Source organism: Polyodon spathula, chromosome 16 (assembly GCF_017654505.1).
Source record: "Polyodon spathula isolate WHYD16114869_AA chromosome 16, ASM1765450v1, whole genome shotgun sequence".
Lineage (NCBI taxonomy): Eukaryota > Metazoa > Chordata > Actinopteri > Acipenseriformes > Polyodontidae > Polyodon > Polyodon spathula.
Genome location: NC_054549.1, coordinates 1106449 through 1125822, shown reverse-complemented (window position 1 = coordinate 1125822; position 19374 = coordinate 1106449). Strand labels below are relative to the sequence as shown.

The 19374-nt window shown below is 40.0% G+C and overlaps 1 protein-coding gene across 5 annotated transcripts in view; it reads right to left on the bottom strand.

The window, feature by feature from the left end:
• The window catches only part of LOC121328750 (arf-GAP with coiled-coil, ANK repeat and PH domain-containing protein 3-like), a 152899-nt gene that overhangs the window by 81176 nt on the left and 52349 nt on the right, over window positions 1–19374 (bottom strand). For all 5 annotated transcript variants that reach the window (XM_041273782.1, XM_041273781.1, XM_041273783.1 and 2 more), the window contains exon 2: window positions 5468–5525. In XM_041273782.1, coding sequence (XP_041129716.1) covers window positions 5468–5525 — 58 coding nt within the window. The remainder of the gene's footprint in view (window positions 1–5467; window positions 5526–19374) is intronic.

Sequence of the window (19374 nt, the reverse complement as noted above, 5' to 3'; positions counted from 1 at the left end):
TCCAGATCATCATGATGTGAATGTGCTGATGAAGCCTTGCAATGATCCAGATCATCATGATGTGAATGCACTGACAAAGCCTTTCAAGATGATCTGGCATTTGGCTATAATCCACTAAACTCTCAATTTTATTCAAATATTTTTAACCTTTCGAGTTCTGTGTGATTATTACACAGCTATGAGGACCCTCTGTTTGTGAGTGCACTGGTTTTGATTCATGTATTTATATTAAACCAGTATTTTAGCCAGTTTTATATGTAAACCATATGGTGCAATCCTAAGCAAAGACAAACATTATATAATGTAATGTTTATAGTTTAATTTCATTTATTTGCTCTAGAGAAGATTTTCATACTGTTAAATCATGCAGAGGAAATTGAGCCGCACAAAGAAATACGTGATGAGTTGTAGGTTTAATATGTATGGACATGACATCATCTCTCAAATGTTTCCCAGTCAGCTCCACATGTTCTGCAGGGATGGTATTGATATGTGCTGGATCCTTTATCTTCTGATCATGATTCATTCTCAGACATCTGTCAAACCAAAACCATTCACTAAGACTTATCACACGGAAACTTGCAGACCAATTTTTCATTCCAAAATATGTCTAGAGAACATATACTTAGTAAGCAAGGTATGGAGAAAAGTGGGCAATGAAGCTTCCATCCAAGTTGTCCTGCTTGCAAATGACCTTTGCTGTCACTGGAGTTGCTTGTAACATTACAGAAAGTGCTCCTAAGTGTGAAATTAAATTAAAATGCATTTGCCTGTAAATAAATCAATAACGAGTTTCTCAAGAGTCCGTAATGTGGAAGAATTTAGATATAGCATTACAAATGATTTCCTATTGAATCTATGTTGAATCTCAAGACCTACTACTAGTAAACCCAGCTCTCCATTTAGTCCTTGATTGAATAGAGGTATTCCACTGTATAAATGCAAGGTGATTGAGAGGTATTCCACTGTATAAATGCAAGTTGATTGAATAGAGGTATTCCACTATATAAATGCAAACTGATGATGGTTTGAAAACTTGACATACCCTGACTGGCAATGAAACCATCAGCTCCCAAAGAAAGCTGTAACTGGAACGAGAACAGAGCCCCTCTGTGTTCTTGAGGCTCTGTGCTATAGAACGGAGCCACTCTATGCTCTTGAGGCTCTGTGTTAGAGAACGAAGCCCCTCTGTGTTCTTGAGCCTCTGTGTTAGAGACGGAGCCCCTCTGTGTTCTTGAGCCTCTGTGTTAGAGACGGAGTCCCTCTAAGTTCTTGAGGATTTGTGTTAGACAACGGAGTCCCTGTGTTTGTGGACACACCCAGCACTAATTTCTGTCTCCTGACTGACTGCCCTCAATTGAAATTAATTTAGTTTTCCAGCAGGGCTGACGTTCTTTTAGCTGCTAAAATGAATGACGGCCGACCTTTCTACCCACGTAACCCCCACCCCCTCCCCTCCACACACACACAGTCTGGCAATGTGCCAAACACTCACGGGACATCAATCAGGGAGAGAGATTGAAATGGAAAGCCCAGCTGTTCCAAGCCAGGGAAAACAGCTGGGAGCAGGAAAAGCAGGAGTGAAATGAAAAGCCTCAGGTTTGATGGGAATATTATAATTGCCTGCTACGCATGGAGATCACATCTACCCAACAGAAAGATAGAAAAACATAGTGAAACATGACACCTCACAGAGGGACAATTCATGGAAAAGCACACATTTGTTCCTTCTTGTTTTGGATAATATTACAATTAAGCAACAGTGCATCATTTCACCTGAGTGCAGGAGCTGCACTTCAGTTCTTTCACAGATATATGTAACACAAGCTAGATCATACAAAGTTAGGGTGAGTGATCTACCCTGTGGATCAGGTTTCCATGTTCTTTATGGCAATGCACTGCTGTGCACTACATTGTGCTTGTCCTTATTAATATAAAGACCCTTTGGTAGATGCAGCCTGCATTACACATGCAACTGAAACTGAATGCATGGACAATGCATAGAGTTATTCTGCACAGCTCTTGCATGTGAGGTATCTTGCTGTGCTGCATAGTTCCACTGAAAACCAACTGAAACTGACTTCCCTGGTACATAGTGTTGAATTGCGCGGTGGTTTCTGAGACATGGACCACCAGGTTAAGAGACATCCAAACAAATGGAGCCTGTTGTGCGACTTAGCCCCCCTCCCTCTTAGCTTTGTAATCGTTCATTCTGGCACATGCACATTAGGCAGTTTCAGGTCCTTGCTTTTACCTTCAAAGGACGTGGTTCATTTAAAGGCATCTGCTGCAAATGGAATGATGACATCATCAATGCATTACACTGCAGCAGCACAAGCAGCTGGTGAGCTCATCTGACACAAGAGGTGAGCGTGAGTGCAAATACATGATTGAATTTCATTTAGCTGAACACAAAAGCGATGCTTCTTTATATACCCTACAATCCCCATTGCACTCAGTGGAAAGAAGAAAGAAACCAAAATCCAATGACTAACATTTCGACTACAATTTTGCATTGCAAAACACTTCTTGTTAAAACTTTTACTAAAACATTTTTTTTTTTTTTAAATGCAGTATATCAACAACACCTATGCAATGTTCAGTTAAATACATGACCCCTTTTTATTTGTGCTATCAATTTTGCAATGCCTGTTTACTAACTGCTAAAGTTCTGTATATTACACAATAAAACAATTTTACAGTTATCAATAAAATGCACGGTGTCTAATTTAGAATGTCTTGAAAATAACACACAAAAAAGGATTCAGAGCCACATACTGTATAGTCAATTACTGTACAGATGATTCTTTTCATTGCTGTGGATTATTGCCACCCTTGCGGTAGCACCAGTACAAGTGCATTCTAGACAGTTCTTTAACTTGTAGTGATGCTGCCCACTCTGGACAGGCTCTGCTCATTCCTCATTAGCAGAATACAAGTGTTTTCATCACATTCCAGGCAGTATTACTCACTTGGCTGCTATGGTAAACATTTACTGCAGCGTATCCTCCAGAGGTTCAATATATAAATGCTTTAGTGAATTACACAGCCCCAGCTATTCCATGACTTTATTACATGACAGGCAATCAGCACAATATTAAATAGATTCTGCTTAATTAGTGTAAATGACTGTCTCAGCGGCACATTGCCAGCAGTTTCCAGTAATTAAACAACAGGGTTCAGTCGTGTAAAATACAACACCTTGAGGATTGACAATGCAATTGTGTACAGAGGTCTTAGATAGACAGCTATTGTCTATGTATCTACGCTGTTTTTAAGATATTGGTTTATATTTAAAGTGCTTTAATGTATATTTTAAGCCACATATATCATTCCCTACATGTACTGCTGTAAAAATATGTGGCAATGGAGATGTGTGGGTCTTAAATCTTTAAATAAACTGTGCGGGCTCCAAGGGCCTTCTTTTCTCAGGTAATGACATCATTCTTTTTAATGATGTGTAATCACACTTTCTGTAATTAGCTTTATATATCCCTTTAATCTTAAATGACATTTATTTTCACACTGCATACCACTGCGCAGGGGGTTGATTCGTCCAGTGTAAAATGTTCCTGGAGCAAGTCATGTCCTCATTAGAGCCTGCCGGTAGCACTACACCAGTGAATCTGTTCAGAGTGATGTACTAGGCCCAGAAATGGAAATAAAATCCCTTCATTTACCCTTAACATAAATAATAACAGCTAATATCTTCAAGCACTTTCAGTCAAGAACAGCCTTATCTGAAACTGATAAAACCAATAGACAATACACTTTCTTGTTGACAATGTGCTTTCTTATTGACAATGCGCTTTCTTATTTACATTACTCTTCGCTTTCTTATTGACAATGCGCTTTCTTACTGACAATGCGCTTTCTTACTGACAATGTGCTTTCTTATTGACAATGTGCTTTCTTATTGACAATGTGCTTTCTTATTAACAATGTGCTTTCTTATTGACAATGTGCTTTCTTACTGAAAATGCGCTTTCTTACTAACAATGCGCTTTCTTATTGACAGTACTCTTCGCTTTCTTATTAACAATGTGCTTTCTTATTGACAATGCGCTTTCTTACTGACAATATGCTTTCTTATTGACAAAGTGCTTTCTTGCTGACAATGCGCTTTCTTATTGACAATGTGCTTTCTTGCTGACAATGCACTTTCTTATTGACAATGCTTTCTTATTAACAATGCACTTTCTTATTGACAATACTCTTCGCTTTCTTATTGTTTTAAGAGTTTTGTTTCTGTTTTCGCCTTTGTAAGCCTTACATACAGTAGAAAGAATCCGCAAGACATAAGGTAATCCTGTGAAAAAGTAAAATGCAATGACAACTCAGTGAAGACTAGAATTTATTGAGAATAAACATGCTGAATGAATTAATGGCAGTCCAAAGGGAGTGATGGGATTATATTGCTGACTGATCTCAATGCTTGCTCAACTACGAGAGCCTGCCCGTGGAGAGCATGTGGTTTCTATAAAACAAACCATAAGCACATAAACAAAAATTGCCCACTGGCTGTGCAAAGTTATACAGCTCTGTTAACTTCTTTGGTGCACTGAGTGCTCACAAAAGGTGAAGGAAAATGGAGTGGATACAGTCAGGCAATATCCTAGCAGGCACCATGCAAGCAAGTGCAAGGAAATCCTGGGCTGACGACCCATGTGACTCTCTCAAGCATACACTGACAACTGAGCCACATTCACTGTGTGCAGCTGAAGCACCATGCACCAAACTTCTAATAACCAGTGCATGCACACACAGGAGGGTCCTCATAATCCTGCAATATTTGCAGAGTCCAGGTTATAAAACCTAGTCCATCAGATTATAGCTAAATGCAATCATCTATAAGAGGCTAGGAGTGTGTGAGCATCTGATGAAGATTGGGTGCAGTTACTGTGTTCACTGTGTACAGGGATAACAACAGACAGACACGTTTAGCACATAAGGGTCCCCATTCATTTTAAATGAGGGCCCTAAAAATGACTTTCTTGGCATATTGACCATGTGGGAAAAGTCCCTACAGTTACAACTGAAAGCATGCAGAGAGAAATGAACCCTAAAGTATTTATTGTGGTTAAACAGGAACAAGGCCATACTGTAGGTTCAATTCTCAGTAAGCCTGAAATACTGTACATCTGCATCATGTAATATACCTCGGAATCAGCCCCCCTGCCCCTTAGAAAGTCTGGGGAATCTTTCTGTAGCAGATGGAGAAGCAGGTGATCTCCAGTTAGCAGACGTATTCAGAGCACTATGGAGATGCAGGGGATCTCCAGTTAGCAGATGTATTCAGAGCACTGTGGAGATGCAGGGGATCTCCAGTTAGCAGATGTATTCAGAGCACTGTGGAGATGCAGGGGATCTCCAGTTAGCAGATGTATTCAGAGCACTGTGGAGATGCAGGGGATCTCCAGTTAGCCATGTACCCACAGCAGTCAGGGTGTTTGCTTTTTACTCTTACCTTGTCTAGCTTTGCTTCAATTTCAACCACATCATTTTCCACTTCATCTATGGTGGCCCTGCAAAGAAAAAAATAAAGGAATTCATATGAAATGTTTAAAAATCCCCACATTTTACCACGGACCTCGTGACAATTTTCTCTTTTGACTTGTGATTGAAAGTCCATAAACAAAATGTTACATTAGAATTGTACTCCAACTCATTCTTGTTCTGATAGATTATCAACTAAATGTAATTAATCTGATTGCCAGCTTACATGACAGAATTGTTTGTTTCACACTTGCCAGTATCTAGATGTTAGGCAACACCAACATCTCTGAAGTATAGCCTTGCTTGTAGCACCCTGAGTAACAGTAAAGCTTCACACAGACACCTATAAAGTGCTCAACCATAAGCAACCACTTACATTCACTAAGACTGCCACTCACTTCATTCACAATGCATTTTCAACATGTGTTGTTTAGGTAGGGATCGGGTATCAGGGTTCACAAAACTGGAAGAGTCGTGACTTTATTTGCCAATAATTGATTACCTGTTGCACGAGAACAGGCAAACAGTTTACACAACCGGATTTAAAATACGACAGACTAATCATTTAAGAAGCCCATCTTGGGGTTGTAGAATGTAGAACTGAAACAGATTAATCCACCTTACATCGACGTATCTGTTTTGTCCTTAAATCCACACGTCTGCTTTCGTATTAGTCTGTAGATCTGAACCATGTTAGACCGAATCCTGTTCAGATTAGAGAGCTGTTCTGAGTTCTGATCAGAATCTGTACTGTACTAAAATTGCCTCTTCAAGTCTTTGTTTATGTTTTTGATACATATACAGCTGCAGTTCAAGCAACATTGTGGTTGAGCATTGTTTTCAATTCTGCTTAAATTGTGACATTATTACACAGTGAAACTCTGCATCATAGAGCATGTCTGTGGAATTCTGTAATAAAATGTAATGTTCTAAACTGGGGGGGGGGGTGGGGGGGGTTGGGAAAGGTCGGCACAAATTTGGGGGGTCGGGGGGGGGGGGGGGGGGGGGGGGTTGGGATTGTAGGTTGATCAAAATCAACCCACTAGTTTTTATGACTTGATTGTTTCACCACATGGCAGAACAGATCACACCAGGAGTGCACTTCACTAGCAGTCTAAATCTGAGCCTTATTCTCAATTGAATTTCATAAACATGCTATGAGAGTGCTCAAGGAGTGGGAGGCAATGATCCTTTGTGAGAGGCTGTGTTTCTAAAAGAACAGCAAACTGTACTTCCTCTAGCAGATGCTATCTGCATGCAAGCAAAAACACTAAAACACACTTAAGGAAACAGAAGTCCTGCAATATGGCCAGTACTTATCAGCACATGTTGACAACTGCATTCAAAATGGGCTTGCACCAGAACGGGCTGGATATTTAACTCAGTTCATCCATCAAACTCGTGGAAATTTGATTCACAGGAGGAAGATGCATAACTTTACATTCTCTATACATTCATGCAAATATGACATTTTAGTGCAAAATGAGACTGCCCTGGAATTCATCCAGAGGCTAGGAAATCTTTCTTCGTTAGGGTTTATAATGGGGACATTATGGGCTGATCGTCTCCATCTGTCTGTCCACTCCTAGCCTCTTCTAAATGTGTCAGATTGCATATGGATATAATCCGATACACCTACATTTTAACCTGTCAGGTACTAACATGAACTGTAGGTACTGTGAAAGCACCAAGCGTTGTAATTACACTTTATTTAGCACTAAACAAAGCTGCATTACTAGTACTATAAGCAATAGAAAGTGGACATGGCATGAAGAAGCCAAGTCCACACAATGAAATGTACATTCAGAATGGGGGTTGTATGCGGTCACACTGCAGGCATACAGTGTTGGGCACGTGAGGCTTTTAGAGTTCCCATTAGTAAAGCAGCCAGGTTACTCCTGTTGAGCTGTAAGTTAACAAAGACAGCGCTCAACGACAGTAATGTCATTAGTTAAGGAAGAGGAGGCAGGAGGTTGGTTTAACACCTCTGCTTGGTTTTTATCGAGGTTTTCTTTTCATACCCCCCCCCCCCCCCCCAATCAAATGAATCCAGCAAGCTGTGTTTATGTTGCAAGTACTGTACACTTGTGTGTTCTGATTTGCTCTTATGTGCCACCATGACTCAATTATTGTACGCTCAATAGGAGAGCAAGCAGCTTTATTCTGGTTCACTTTTTGCATAAATGTTAGACTAACGGTGCTTCCAGCTATTTATCTGAGTGCATGGTGACTTCGAGCCATGGGTACTCAGCCACTGTAGAGCAATAGAAAACAGCTCTCTGCTGTCAGATGGCATCCTTCAGTACACTGAGAAAGACTCTGCATAAAAGAACATTTGACATGTTGAATGCTGCTTGACCTGTAAGACAATGGTTGTATAAAGGAGTGAATGAAAACAAAATTATTGTAACAGCTACCTGCCTCATCCCTAGGATGCGCTAGGATTTCCAGCACAACACTAACTAATAACACAGACCCCTTTACCACACACTGAGTCTGCTTTTGTTAAAGGCTACACCCGTCCTTTCTGTTGCTCAAGCTGCTCAGAAAGACCATTCCTCTGGCTCTTTAACTATCAATTTGTAGAATACACTTTATTTGAAAGCCTTGTCTGTAAATACATATTAGCCAGCTTGGTTTAGTAGTGTTGTACAGCACGGTTCTTCCCATCGAAAAGCATTCTGTAACCCTAACCCTGCCAAGCCTCACACCTCATCATTAGGGTTGCAGTGATGACTCAGAGTACCAGCTACTGACTCATCCTCCAGGGAGCCGGGCACTCATCCCACATCCGCTCCTACTGTCACTTTCAAACAGCTTCAGCACAGCTTTTATGAAATGCCAAACTTTTCATGAAATATTGATCCAAGGAATTCAAATGTCAGGCTTTAGATTTCACAGCAGACTGCCTAGCACCACTAGGCAGTATAATAAATGAGTATAATATTTAACTGTAAAAAGTGTATTACCCCTGACACCTCTTTAAATTCATTAGATTTACAATGCAATTAATTAGGCTCACATCACATTCATGTATAACTAAACCACAAATATACTTACTGTTATCTTTTGAATTACCAGTAGCATAGTAAAGCACTGAGTTACAAAAATATATAATATGTCATGAATAAAATGTAACCTGTCCCTGAAACCAGCTTGCAGAGCAAACAGAGAAACACTGATCTGTACACTAAGGTTGTATTCATTTCCTCCATCAGTACATTTACTTCACAAGGTCTGCAGTTTATATACATTAAGTATACAATCAGTATAGAATGTGTGTTATATAATGAGCACCTGTACATTTCAACCAATAGCTGTTCAAATCACTTCCCTAGTTCCATAGTAACTGTTTTCAGGGAATTGTGAACTAAAATAATTTTTAAAAATGAGACTGGTGGAAATAAGAACCGTATTACGCTAGTTGTCCATTAATACCATACAGCAGCTAGCCCTGTCTCAGTCCCAGTAGTACTTTGGCTCAGTCAGTTACATTGTTCTGTGTATGTTTGCAATTAAAAGGTCAATGTAAAGTGACATATTAACCTGCACAGAAGCTTGGACGGGTTATCTTTCTTTAGGTTTCCTTCCTCTAGCACACTTAACAATAGTGTAGTAAGATAAGATCTGTCCACCACTCAAACATATGCTTCATGGAAAATCTCTCAATGAAAGAAAAAGACCCGGACATGGAGAGTGACCTCTCTGAATTGTGCAGTATAGAGCTGGCACTGTATCTGTGGAGAGTGACCTCTCTGAATTGTGCAGTATAGAGCTGGCACTGTATCTGTGGAGAGTGACCTCTCTGAATTGTGCAGTATAGAGCTGGCACTGTATCTGTGGAGAGTGACCTCTCTGAATTGTGCAGTATAGAGCTGGCACTGTATCTGTGGAGAGTGACCTCTCTGAATTGTGCAGTATAGAGCTGGCACTGTATCTGTGGAGAGTGATCTCTCTGAATTGTGCAGTATAGAGCTGGCACTGCTGTCTGTTTCACACAGCTCTGCTCTGAAGGATTAGCAGCAGCTCTAATGAGAGACACTCCTGAATCCCAGGCCCTCTCGCTTCATTGAGCAGGATATCATTCTCAATAACTGATGCAATGTGTGCCCGTCGTCGTGGAAACCCAATGTAAAGAAGCTGTTCCAGGAGCCCTGGAGACGGTCCGAAACAACAGATTCATTACATCAAAAGACAAATAGCCCAATTCTCCTTGACCCTGTCCTCAAACCTCTAAATAAGAAAACAGGATGGACTTTCAAACCCATTTGTCATTTACATATTTCAAGCAGATTGAGACATGGAAAGATGTGAAACTGGCAAATGGATCATGTTTAAATGGTAACAAAACAACAACAATGTTGGTATCATTTGAAGACATTTCAGGAAATAAAGCTAGACTGATGCACTCTGACCACTTTTAGACAATTGGAACATAAACAAATAAATGTCCATAAAACTCAATCATGAATTATGTTTAAAACGTACAATACACTCAAAACAAACGCCTTCATAGCTACTACTGGATCTCCTATTACTGTGATATTGCATTACGCAGTATGTGTGCAAGGTGACGCATGGAGCACATACTGGTTTCATAAGCTGTTTGGGATGTTGCTTTGCTTCTATGAAAGCTGCTGAACACCTTGTTGGATTGAGATGACATTTTGTATACAAGCACACATTGTAAAGCATAAGATTTCATTGCAGCACTCGTTAAGACAAAGCTGTGCACGGAGGGGGAAGTAGCCCTTGTTTGCAACACCCAGCCCTTGGGCGTTTTCTGTATATTGGCAAAGCAAGAAGACAGAAGGTTTCATGAACGCAGCTCTTCCAACTGCATGCTACACGTTTCAAACTGCCTAATGTATGTCACTTCTTATTATCAGGAGAACAGATCTCTCTGCAATAAAGTGGTAGTGCCAGAACCACAAAAACAACCACCACTCACCCGAGGCTAGCAACTATACGTGTTTTAACATCTTTTAAAAAGAAACCTTCAACACAAAACCACTCAAACAGTCATGCAAGGTTATGCATAGTTTGTGTCATGGATTTCTAACAGGGAGCGGCCACAGATCATACGACAAGTCCAATAAAAACAACAGGACTGATTTGATTTATACTGAAATAAGCTAACCAACGCCAGGTTGAAAGTTTACCATGGTGAACTTGCACACTCATTTTGCAGTTTTTCCATGCTCTCCACTATTAATTTAATATAGTAATAATAGGCTTTAGCATACCTCTCCGGTCTATACAATGCTAGCCTATGCTGTCCCATACGTTCACTATGCTCAACACAAGACTATTGTCACTGAAGATATCTGAGTGACAATGCTGTTGAATGTGCATTGAATGAAGCTATGCTAATCGTGTGTATGGCAGGGAACAGGTTTTTATTGAATCACAATACTTGTTGAAAGCTCACACCCGTCTCCCTTGTTCATTACTCCTGTTCATTTCTCTAATACCTTCAGAGTCTTTGTCTGGCCGCTGACTTGTGGGAAATGTGAAGAACCACAGCACCACAAACTGCAGGGGTTTGAAACATGAACTCATAAAAACTAAACACAAAAGGCCACATTTCTGGTATGTTTTTTTTACCCGCAAAATAGCTTTGCTAAATAGGGGACAAAAGTTCAGACAGGAAGCAATTTACTACACACACAGCCACTGCCACATGCAAGCCTTCACAAAGAGGTCTAGTAAAGTTGTTTATACAACACCAAAAACAAAACATTGCGACCCATTACCTAAGATGTACAGTGCCAGGCCGTTGTTTTACTTTTTTACAAATCTTATATTACAGGAATGGGGCTTACAAAGTTCCTATTTACAACAATTTACACCACTAGCTCTTGTTGTTTCTTCCTGCGGTACCTGTAACAATTTAAAGTAATCGTAGCTGATAAAATAATTCCATGAATTTGACTCATTTTGCACTTCCATTAGCTACAAAAGTCTCAAATGTTCAGTTATAGGAAACTTGCATTTTGTTTTTTACAACAGGACATCTGGCATTAGTTTAAAGAAAGTTCTCAGTTTCTATGCCTTAATCTCAGGAAATCTGTTACACTTGCACGCCCTGGGTCATTTCACCTCAGCAGTGTTTTAAGGGTCATGTCACTGGCTGTGAAGTGCAACACTTTCTGAAAGCATGGCTTGTAAACTTAGTGTGGAACCAGATATCATGTTTCAATAAAAATACATGTTTAATAACACATGTGTTTCTTTTAAAATGCACTGTTGAAATAAATCAAAGTGATATTTTTGCTGATTGTGATATCCTACAATGCACTGGTAGATGGTGCTGGATATTGAGTTCCTCCTTTTATCCACAGACCAGGCAGGCAGTGTACTGTATGCTTTCAGGTCAATCAACCTGAGCTCTCCCTTGTGGGACATTGTGGTCTGTTTTAACCCATTCAGAACACTTGCTTCCAAAGTATCTGGGTATTTCTGATACTTGTCATATGAGCAGGCAGTTGTAAGCTAACTTTTTCCCAATCTACCTTTCCAGTGGTTCCTTATACCATCTAAAGTGCAGTGGCATCCCAAATATGATGAATTTACTCTTTTTATCTCTTAGTGGAAATGCAAGTAGTAAAATCCATGGCAAAAATGCAGTGGTCTCTGTGTCCATGGATACTGGTCTCCAAGATTTCCATGTTTTGTTTTTATTGTAGCCACTGAACAATTTGTTGAATTTCAAATTTCCTAGTGGAAACGCTGTCTGACCAATTACACGCTAGCAGTGTTGGTGATATGATCTTCATGACAGCTTCTGGCTATGAATGGCTTTGTGTTTTGTTAATGTCGTTCAGAGGGCACCGACCACAGGGTTTTTAAACAGGCTTTCATTGGTTTGATTTGAACTTGGAAGACTTTGTTCATGCTTACGGTAAGCACTTTGTATAACAGGGTGTTGGAGATGATTTCCTGGAAATCTCAGCTTGTCCTGGGTTTCACAGTCCAGACCCTGACACACTGTACTCATCTTGTACCAACACTATTATAGATGCTCTGCTCAGCTCTAATTACTGCAACAACATTGACCCAGGAGTCTCATGTAATATCTTTCTATAGCACAGTCCCTATCCCTGAACCTGGGTCCTCAAAACAAGACTGATGCAGCCAGTGTCGTCACTTAGTCCTGCTCTGAGTTTTAATGAGCGATCACTCCACACTGATCACTCCACACTGATCACTCCACACTGATCACTCCACACTGAGACTTAGGCTGCCCAGTTCACAAACTATTTACCCTACCCATTCCGCGAATACTATTTTGATCTAGACAAAAACTCCTAAACTGCTGAAAATCTAGATAATTGTAATTATATTTATTGATTTATTTTAAAAGGGGAAATATTAAAACTTTTTTTTTTTATCACAACCAGTTTTCATTGCAAACCCTGGCAGCCAACAGATGCCAACATGTTAAATGAGTGAATTACAAGCGAGTGCAGTAGGCATTTGCATCAAAGTTAGCACGCAATTCCTCCAATAGCCCATGCAGGAGTACTGTAAACAACATTTTCATTTGTCAAAAACACCAAAATCTCCCTAACTCTAAACCAGGTGTCAGAAAACCACTAAAAGAAGCCATTCTGCCATATATGATCTCGGCAACAATCGCAATTGATCTTCAACTAGGAAGTGCCATATCCTGCGAGGGGAAGTGAGCAGCGGCCCTCACTGTAAGTTGTTTGTTATGTTAGAGTTCTAGTTGTTAGATATCTGACAGTGTGCCAGTCGCTTCCTCTGGCACCGCATTGTGCCCCAGTGACAGTGGGCTCCTGTTCACAGGACTGTCAGCAATCCATTGGGCTGGTGACAATAGAAATCCAACAGAAATAGACATTCAACAGAAATGCAATACGAATAATGCAATGCAATTAGTAAAAATGTCAAGCTTGAAAACGCAGATGTATAAAATGCATGTGCTGGTGTACAGTGGCCTCTGCCACGGTTTAGTAATTCCACCCATCAGTGAATGAATATTATTCATGTTTGAGTTCAGTAAACCTGTCACATGCTATTGATTTACCAGTGTTTTGCTAAATTCACTTCTGGTAGAAAGTAGAATCTATCAAAATACCTACAAGAATTAGAATCGGTGATGCGCTGAGTTTAAAGCTTGCATAAACTGTCAAGCGTCAAATTATAATTTCAAGTGATGGTTACAATTGTATTATTAATAATGGAAAGTAATTCTCAGAATCAGTATCTGCCATTTATTGATATGGAATATCAGTAATCGCAATCAGCCCCAAAAACACAGTGGGTGCACCCCTATCTAAAAGTGCCTGTCACCTTGAGCTATGTGGTTTGCAGCGCTCTTCTTTACAAACAAACTCTAACAGCTACATATACTGTACTACACTACTGCACATTTCCATATTAGTAAGTTTACATGTACAATTATATACATATAATATATATATATAATATACATGGCTATATATATATATATATTAATATATATATATATATATATATATATATATATATATATATATATATATATATATACACACACACACACACACACACACATACATACATATAAAAATCCCTTCAAATGTAGAAACTGTGTATCTCTTTGGTAGATAACAGCAGAAGACTAGAAGGTTTACATGCAAGCACTGTACGTTGCTGTTTAATAATGATTTGGCCCGATATATAACATACAGTAGCACAATATAACTTAGAGAACACGACAATGTTCATGGTGAATAAATTCTATTAATGAACATCACTGCAATCAATGCAATAGCAAAGCCATTTGTTGTATCACTAGGTTATTGGTGAATGTCTGACCCTATAATGGGCTTATTGTGTCTGTTTTTGATCAGGCCTTCTGAAGGGATATTAAAATGGGTTGACTGTAAATATATCTAGATAGATACATAGATATAGTGGCTCTCAAAAGTATTCACCCCCCTTGGACTTTTCCACATTTTATTGTGTTACAACATGGAATCAAAATGGATTTAATCAGGATTTTTTGCCACTGATCAACACAAAAAAGTCCATAATGTCAAAAAACAACTGATCATCTTCAGGGACAGATCAAAGCTCATTTGAAGTGGTAAGATTTTAAATGAGTTCTGGGGTTCTTTCTCTGATGAGGATTCTTGGTTTAAAGACTTTCAAGCTTCGCACAGGTGGTTTCATCTGTCATTTCTGGAAGTAATTCTCTCTCCAGGTTCCTCACTCAAATTGGGGCTCTTGTGCACTGATTGTGTCTGCCGGTCTGCCACAATCTACATGGGGAACACAGTAACTGTCTTACATTTTAACAAATCTTCCACAAACTTGAGGAGCACTCTGTGTTGTGTGATTCAGAGTGCTCCTCAGTGGAGAGTGCTATCTGGAAGTTACTGTCCTGGAATACTGAACCCACTCTGTGTTGTGTGATTCAGAGTGCTCCTCAGTGCAGAGTGCTATCTGGAAGTTATTGTCCTGGAATACTGAACCCACTCTGTGTTGTATGATTCAGAGTGCTCCTCAGTGCAGAGTGCTGTCTGGAAGTTACTGTCCTGGAATACTGAACCCACTCTGTGTTGTGTGATTCAGAGTGCTCCTCAGTGCAGAGTGCTGTCTGGAAGTTACTGTCCTGGAATACTGAACCCACTCTGTGTTGTATGATTCAGAGTGCTCCTCAGTGCAGAGTGCTATCTGGAAGTTATTGTCCTGGAATACTGAACCCACTCTGTGTTGTATGATTCAGAGTGCTCCTCAGTGCAGAGCGCTGTCTGGAAGTTACTGTCCTGGACAGGGAATGGGAAAGGGACATTGCACATACGGGCGCTCATTCCAAAGGTTTGATGTGTTAATTAAATGTTCCAGTTAGTCAAGGAGTGTCAAGCAAATTACAAAAATAAACATTATACCATTATAAACATTAGAAACTTCTGTTCCTAAAGTATGACATCAAGTAACAACAGACATTAGCCTGGACAGTAAAATTTCAATTTTTGTAATACCCACTAACTAGTACAGTAGTAGGTGAAACTCCAAACATAGCCAGTAAATGTCTGCCTTACTTAGTTTATTTTGGCTTGCTATTTGTTTGACAAAGCTTGTCAGCCTTACGTACCTACTCAAAAAAACAACACAACGTGTTCCAACTCAAAGTTCACTATATCCCATGGGTTCACCACACTTAAGGTAAAAATGGCATGGGTGCAAAAGCTCTAGCTGTAACAATTACATCAAAATTAAACTAAGAGAGGAAACCACAACACAGAAAAATAATGCAATTACTTCACGCTAGATTTGAAAGGTTAACTTCAATGGTACAAGAACTACAGATCTACAGATGTTGTATTCATAAGCAGCACAGACTTTATTTAAGATTAAACGTGTGCAGCTGGTTTCACAGCTCCTCATTAGCACTGGTCTTGGACTAGCTTACCAAAGGTAACATTGGGGAGTCCAAGATTAGCATTGATCTGGGTCTGTGAAGCCAGCCAGTGGAGTGGAATGTGTTTCTAACACTGGGCTCTGCAATATCTATACTAGCCATGGTATCAATCACATCTATAAGCAAGTCCCATTATGTATGTTTCAAAAACAGGACCTAGATGATCAGCCTGAGAGCCGTACCATTGTGCCTAAGGCATAACGTCATTTTTAACGCAATTACTAAAACCATATAAACAATTTCGCTGAAAAAAAGAAAAAACACTTAAGATGCAGTGACTGTAAGATCTGCTGAATGAGGCAATGCCTCACGCTGATGTCTACTGAAAGGCAGATTGGAATATAGCAAATGGAGGATGTAATTAAGTTATGCCAGAGCCGGTTCTGAGAATCCATTTCAAGTAACATTGATTTTATTTTCAACTTTATAGTTTGTTTTTGTAATTAAAAAAAAAAAAAAAAAACATAAAAGTATAACCAAATGCTTCCCTCCTAACTGTACTCATTAATGCTTAGAAGGAGATCACAGAGAGCACAGAGCGCCTGTTGTAGATAAAACGACATTTAAACTGGAGGCTGGGTTTATAAACACACTCACTTAGAATTGGGTAACTCTGGAAAATAAACCCCACAACTAAAGACCTTGCATGCTATCAGCGCACCCAATGCCTCAATCAATGAAAGGGACAGGCTTGACACCAGAGCTTCACTACCCTGCCATGAAGTCTGAATGCAGGTGACGAGCTAAAGCAAATATAGAGCGAGCAGTCACTGGTCTAGAAATAAAGGCACAGGGCACTCAGTGTTACACACTGTGCAAACACAGACACACCTCACTGAGAGGAGCAGGGAGACAGAGGCACAGGGCAGTCAGTGTTACACACTGTGCAAACACAGACACACCTCACTGAGAGGAGCAAGGAGATACAGGCACAGGGCAGTCAGTGTTACACACTGTGCAAACACAGACACATCTCACTGAGAGGAGCAGGGAGACAGAGGCACAGGGCAGTCAGTGTTACACACTGTGCAAACACAGACACACCTCACTGAGAGGAGCAGGGAGACAGAGGCACAGGGCAGTCAGTGTTACACACTGTGCAAACACAGACACACCTCACTGAGAGGAGCAGGGAGACACAGGCACAGGGCAGTCAGTGTTACACACTGTGCAAACACAGACACAACTCACTGAGAGGAGCAAGGAGATACAGGCACAGGGTAGTGTTACACACTGTGCAAACACAGGCACACCTCACTGAGAGGAGCAAGGGGATACAGGCACAGGGCAGTGTTACACTCAATGACAAACTGACAAAAACTCTTTCTCTGTGTACTCAAGGTTTTGATAAATTTAAGTTAGGCCCTAAATTTATAAAGTTTCTTTTACTGTGCTTTGCATGCACTGCATGAAGAGATTTACACATGCTTTGCATGCACAGCTGAAGAGATTTACACATGGTTTGCATGCACAGCTGAAGAGATTTACACATGCTTTGCATGCACAGCTGAAGAGATTTACACAGGCGATTGTTCTGTAGTCATGTTGTTTGAATTGTTTAAATCAGAATTCCTTTTTAACATGCAGAAATGCACAGGTTTTTGCAAGTTCTTTATGGTTCTATTTCAAATACAGTCCTCCTGTGCTGCTATCCTTCACTGTAAAGGAGCACTGCATACTTTCAATGATCTCAGAGACTGTGCCTCCCTGGAGGTGATTCATTGACCCCTTATTAACATTACTGTAAGTAATACAGTCTGGGATTGAGTACAGCACTATTAAGATCTACTATGAGATACGAATGCCAGCACCACTTTGTGTGGTCACATCGCTGTGTTTGTTTAATAGCTGTGTTTGTTTAGTGTGCTTAGCTGTGCAGTCTGTGGATTGTATTGTTAGCTCTGCCCAATTTGAACTGCTAACCCATGGTTATGATAGCTGGGGTTGTTTGTCTTATTTATGAAGCTGGTTTGATTAGTATCTTTAGTGTCAAGAGAATTAAACAAAGCAAGGCGTGACCTCCACAGCGCAAGCACTGCTTCTCTCAATGTGTTGTGACTGTACTCATGGTGCTTCTCTTGTGGGGGTTGCAGCTCCATGTGTTTCCTGTCCTCCTAGAGCTTCTCTCAATGTGTTGTGACTGTGCTCATGGTGCTTCTCTTGTGGGGGTTGCAGCTCCATGTGTTTCCTGTCCTCCTAGAGCTTCTCTCAATGTGTTGTGACTGTGCTCACGGTGATGTGGTCGGGACGATGGCTGCTTGTGCTTGTGAGGTGATGATAGGGTGTCTCTGATTTACAGGGTACAGAATTCTGACCAACTTTACAGCTTCAAGGAGGATTACTGACTGCCCTGCTCTAGGAGTTTTACAGTCCAAAGTGCCTGAAGATTAAATGAGCTTTATTGAATCTGTGAGTATAAACTGATATGAATCTGTGAGTACACATGGATGTGAATCTGTGAGTACACACTGATAGGAATCTGTGAGTATAAACTGATATGAATCTGTGATACACACTGATATGAATCTGTGAGTACACACTGATATGAATGTATAAACTGATATGAATCTACGAGTGCACACTGATATGAATCTGCGAGTGCACACTGATATGAATCTGCAAGTGCACACTGATATGAATCTGCAAGTGCACACTGATATGAATCGGTGAGTACACAGATATGAATCTGTGAGTACACATGGATGTGAATCTGTGAGTACACACTGATATGAATCTGTGAGTTTAAACTGATATGAATATGTGGTACACACTGATATGAATCTGTGAGTACACACTGATATGAATCTGTGAGTATAAACTGATATGAATCTGTGAGTACACACTGATATGAATCTGTGGTACATACTGATATGAATCTGTGAGTATAAACTGATATGAATCTGTGAGTATAAACTGATACGAATCTGTGGTACACACTGATATGAATCTGTGAGTATAAACTGATATGAATCTGTGATACACACTGATATGAATCTGTGAGATACATTGATATGAAACTGTGAGTATAAACTGATATGAATCTGTGATACACACTGATATGAATCTGTGAGTACACACTGATATGAATCTGTGAGTATAAACTGATATGAATCTGTGAGTACACACTGATATGAATCTGTGGTACACACTGATATGAATCTGTGAGTATAAACTGATACGAATCTGTGAGTACACTGATATGAATCTGTGATACACACTGATATGAATCTGTGAGTACACACTGATATGAATCTGTGAGTATAAACTGATATGAATCTGTGAGTATAAACTGATATGAATCTGTGGTACACACTGCTATGAATCTGTGAGTACACACTGATATGAATCTGTGAGTGCACACTGATATGAATATGTGAGTGCACACTGATATGAATATGTGGTACACACTGATATGAATCTGTGAGTACACACTGATATGAATC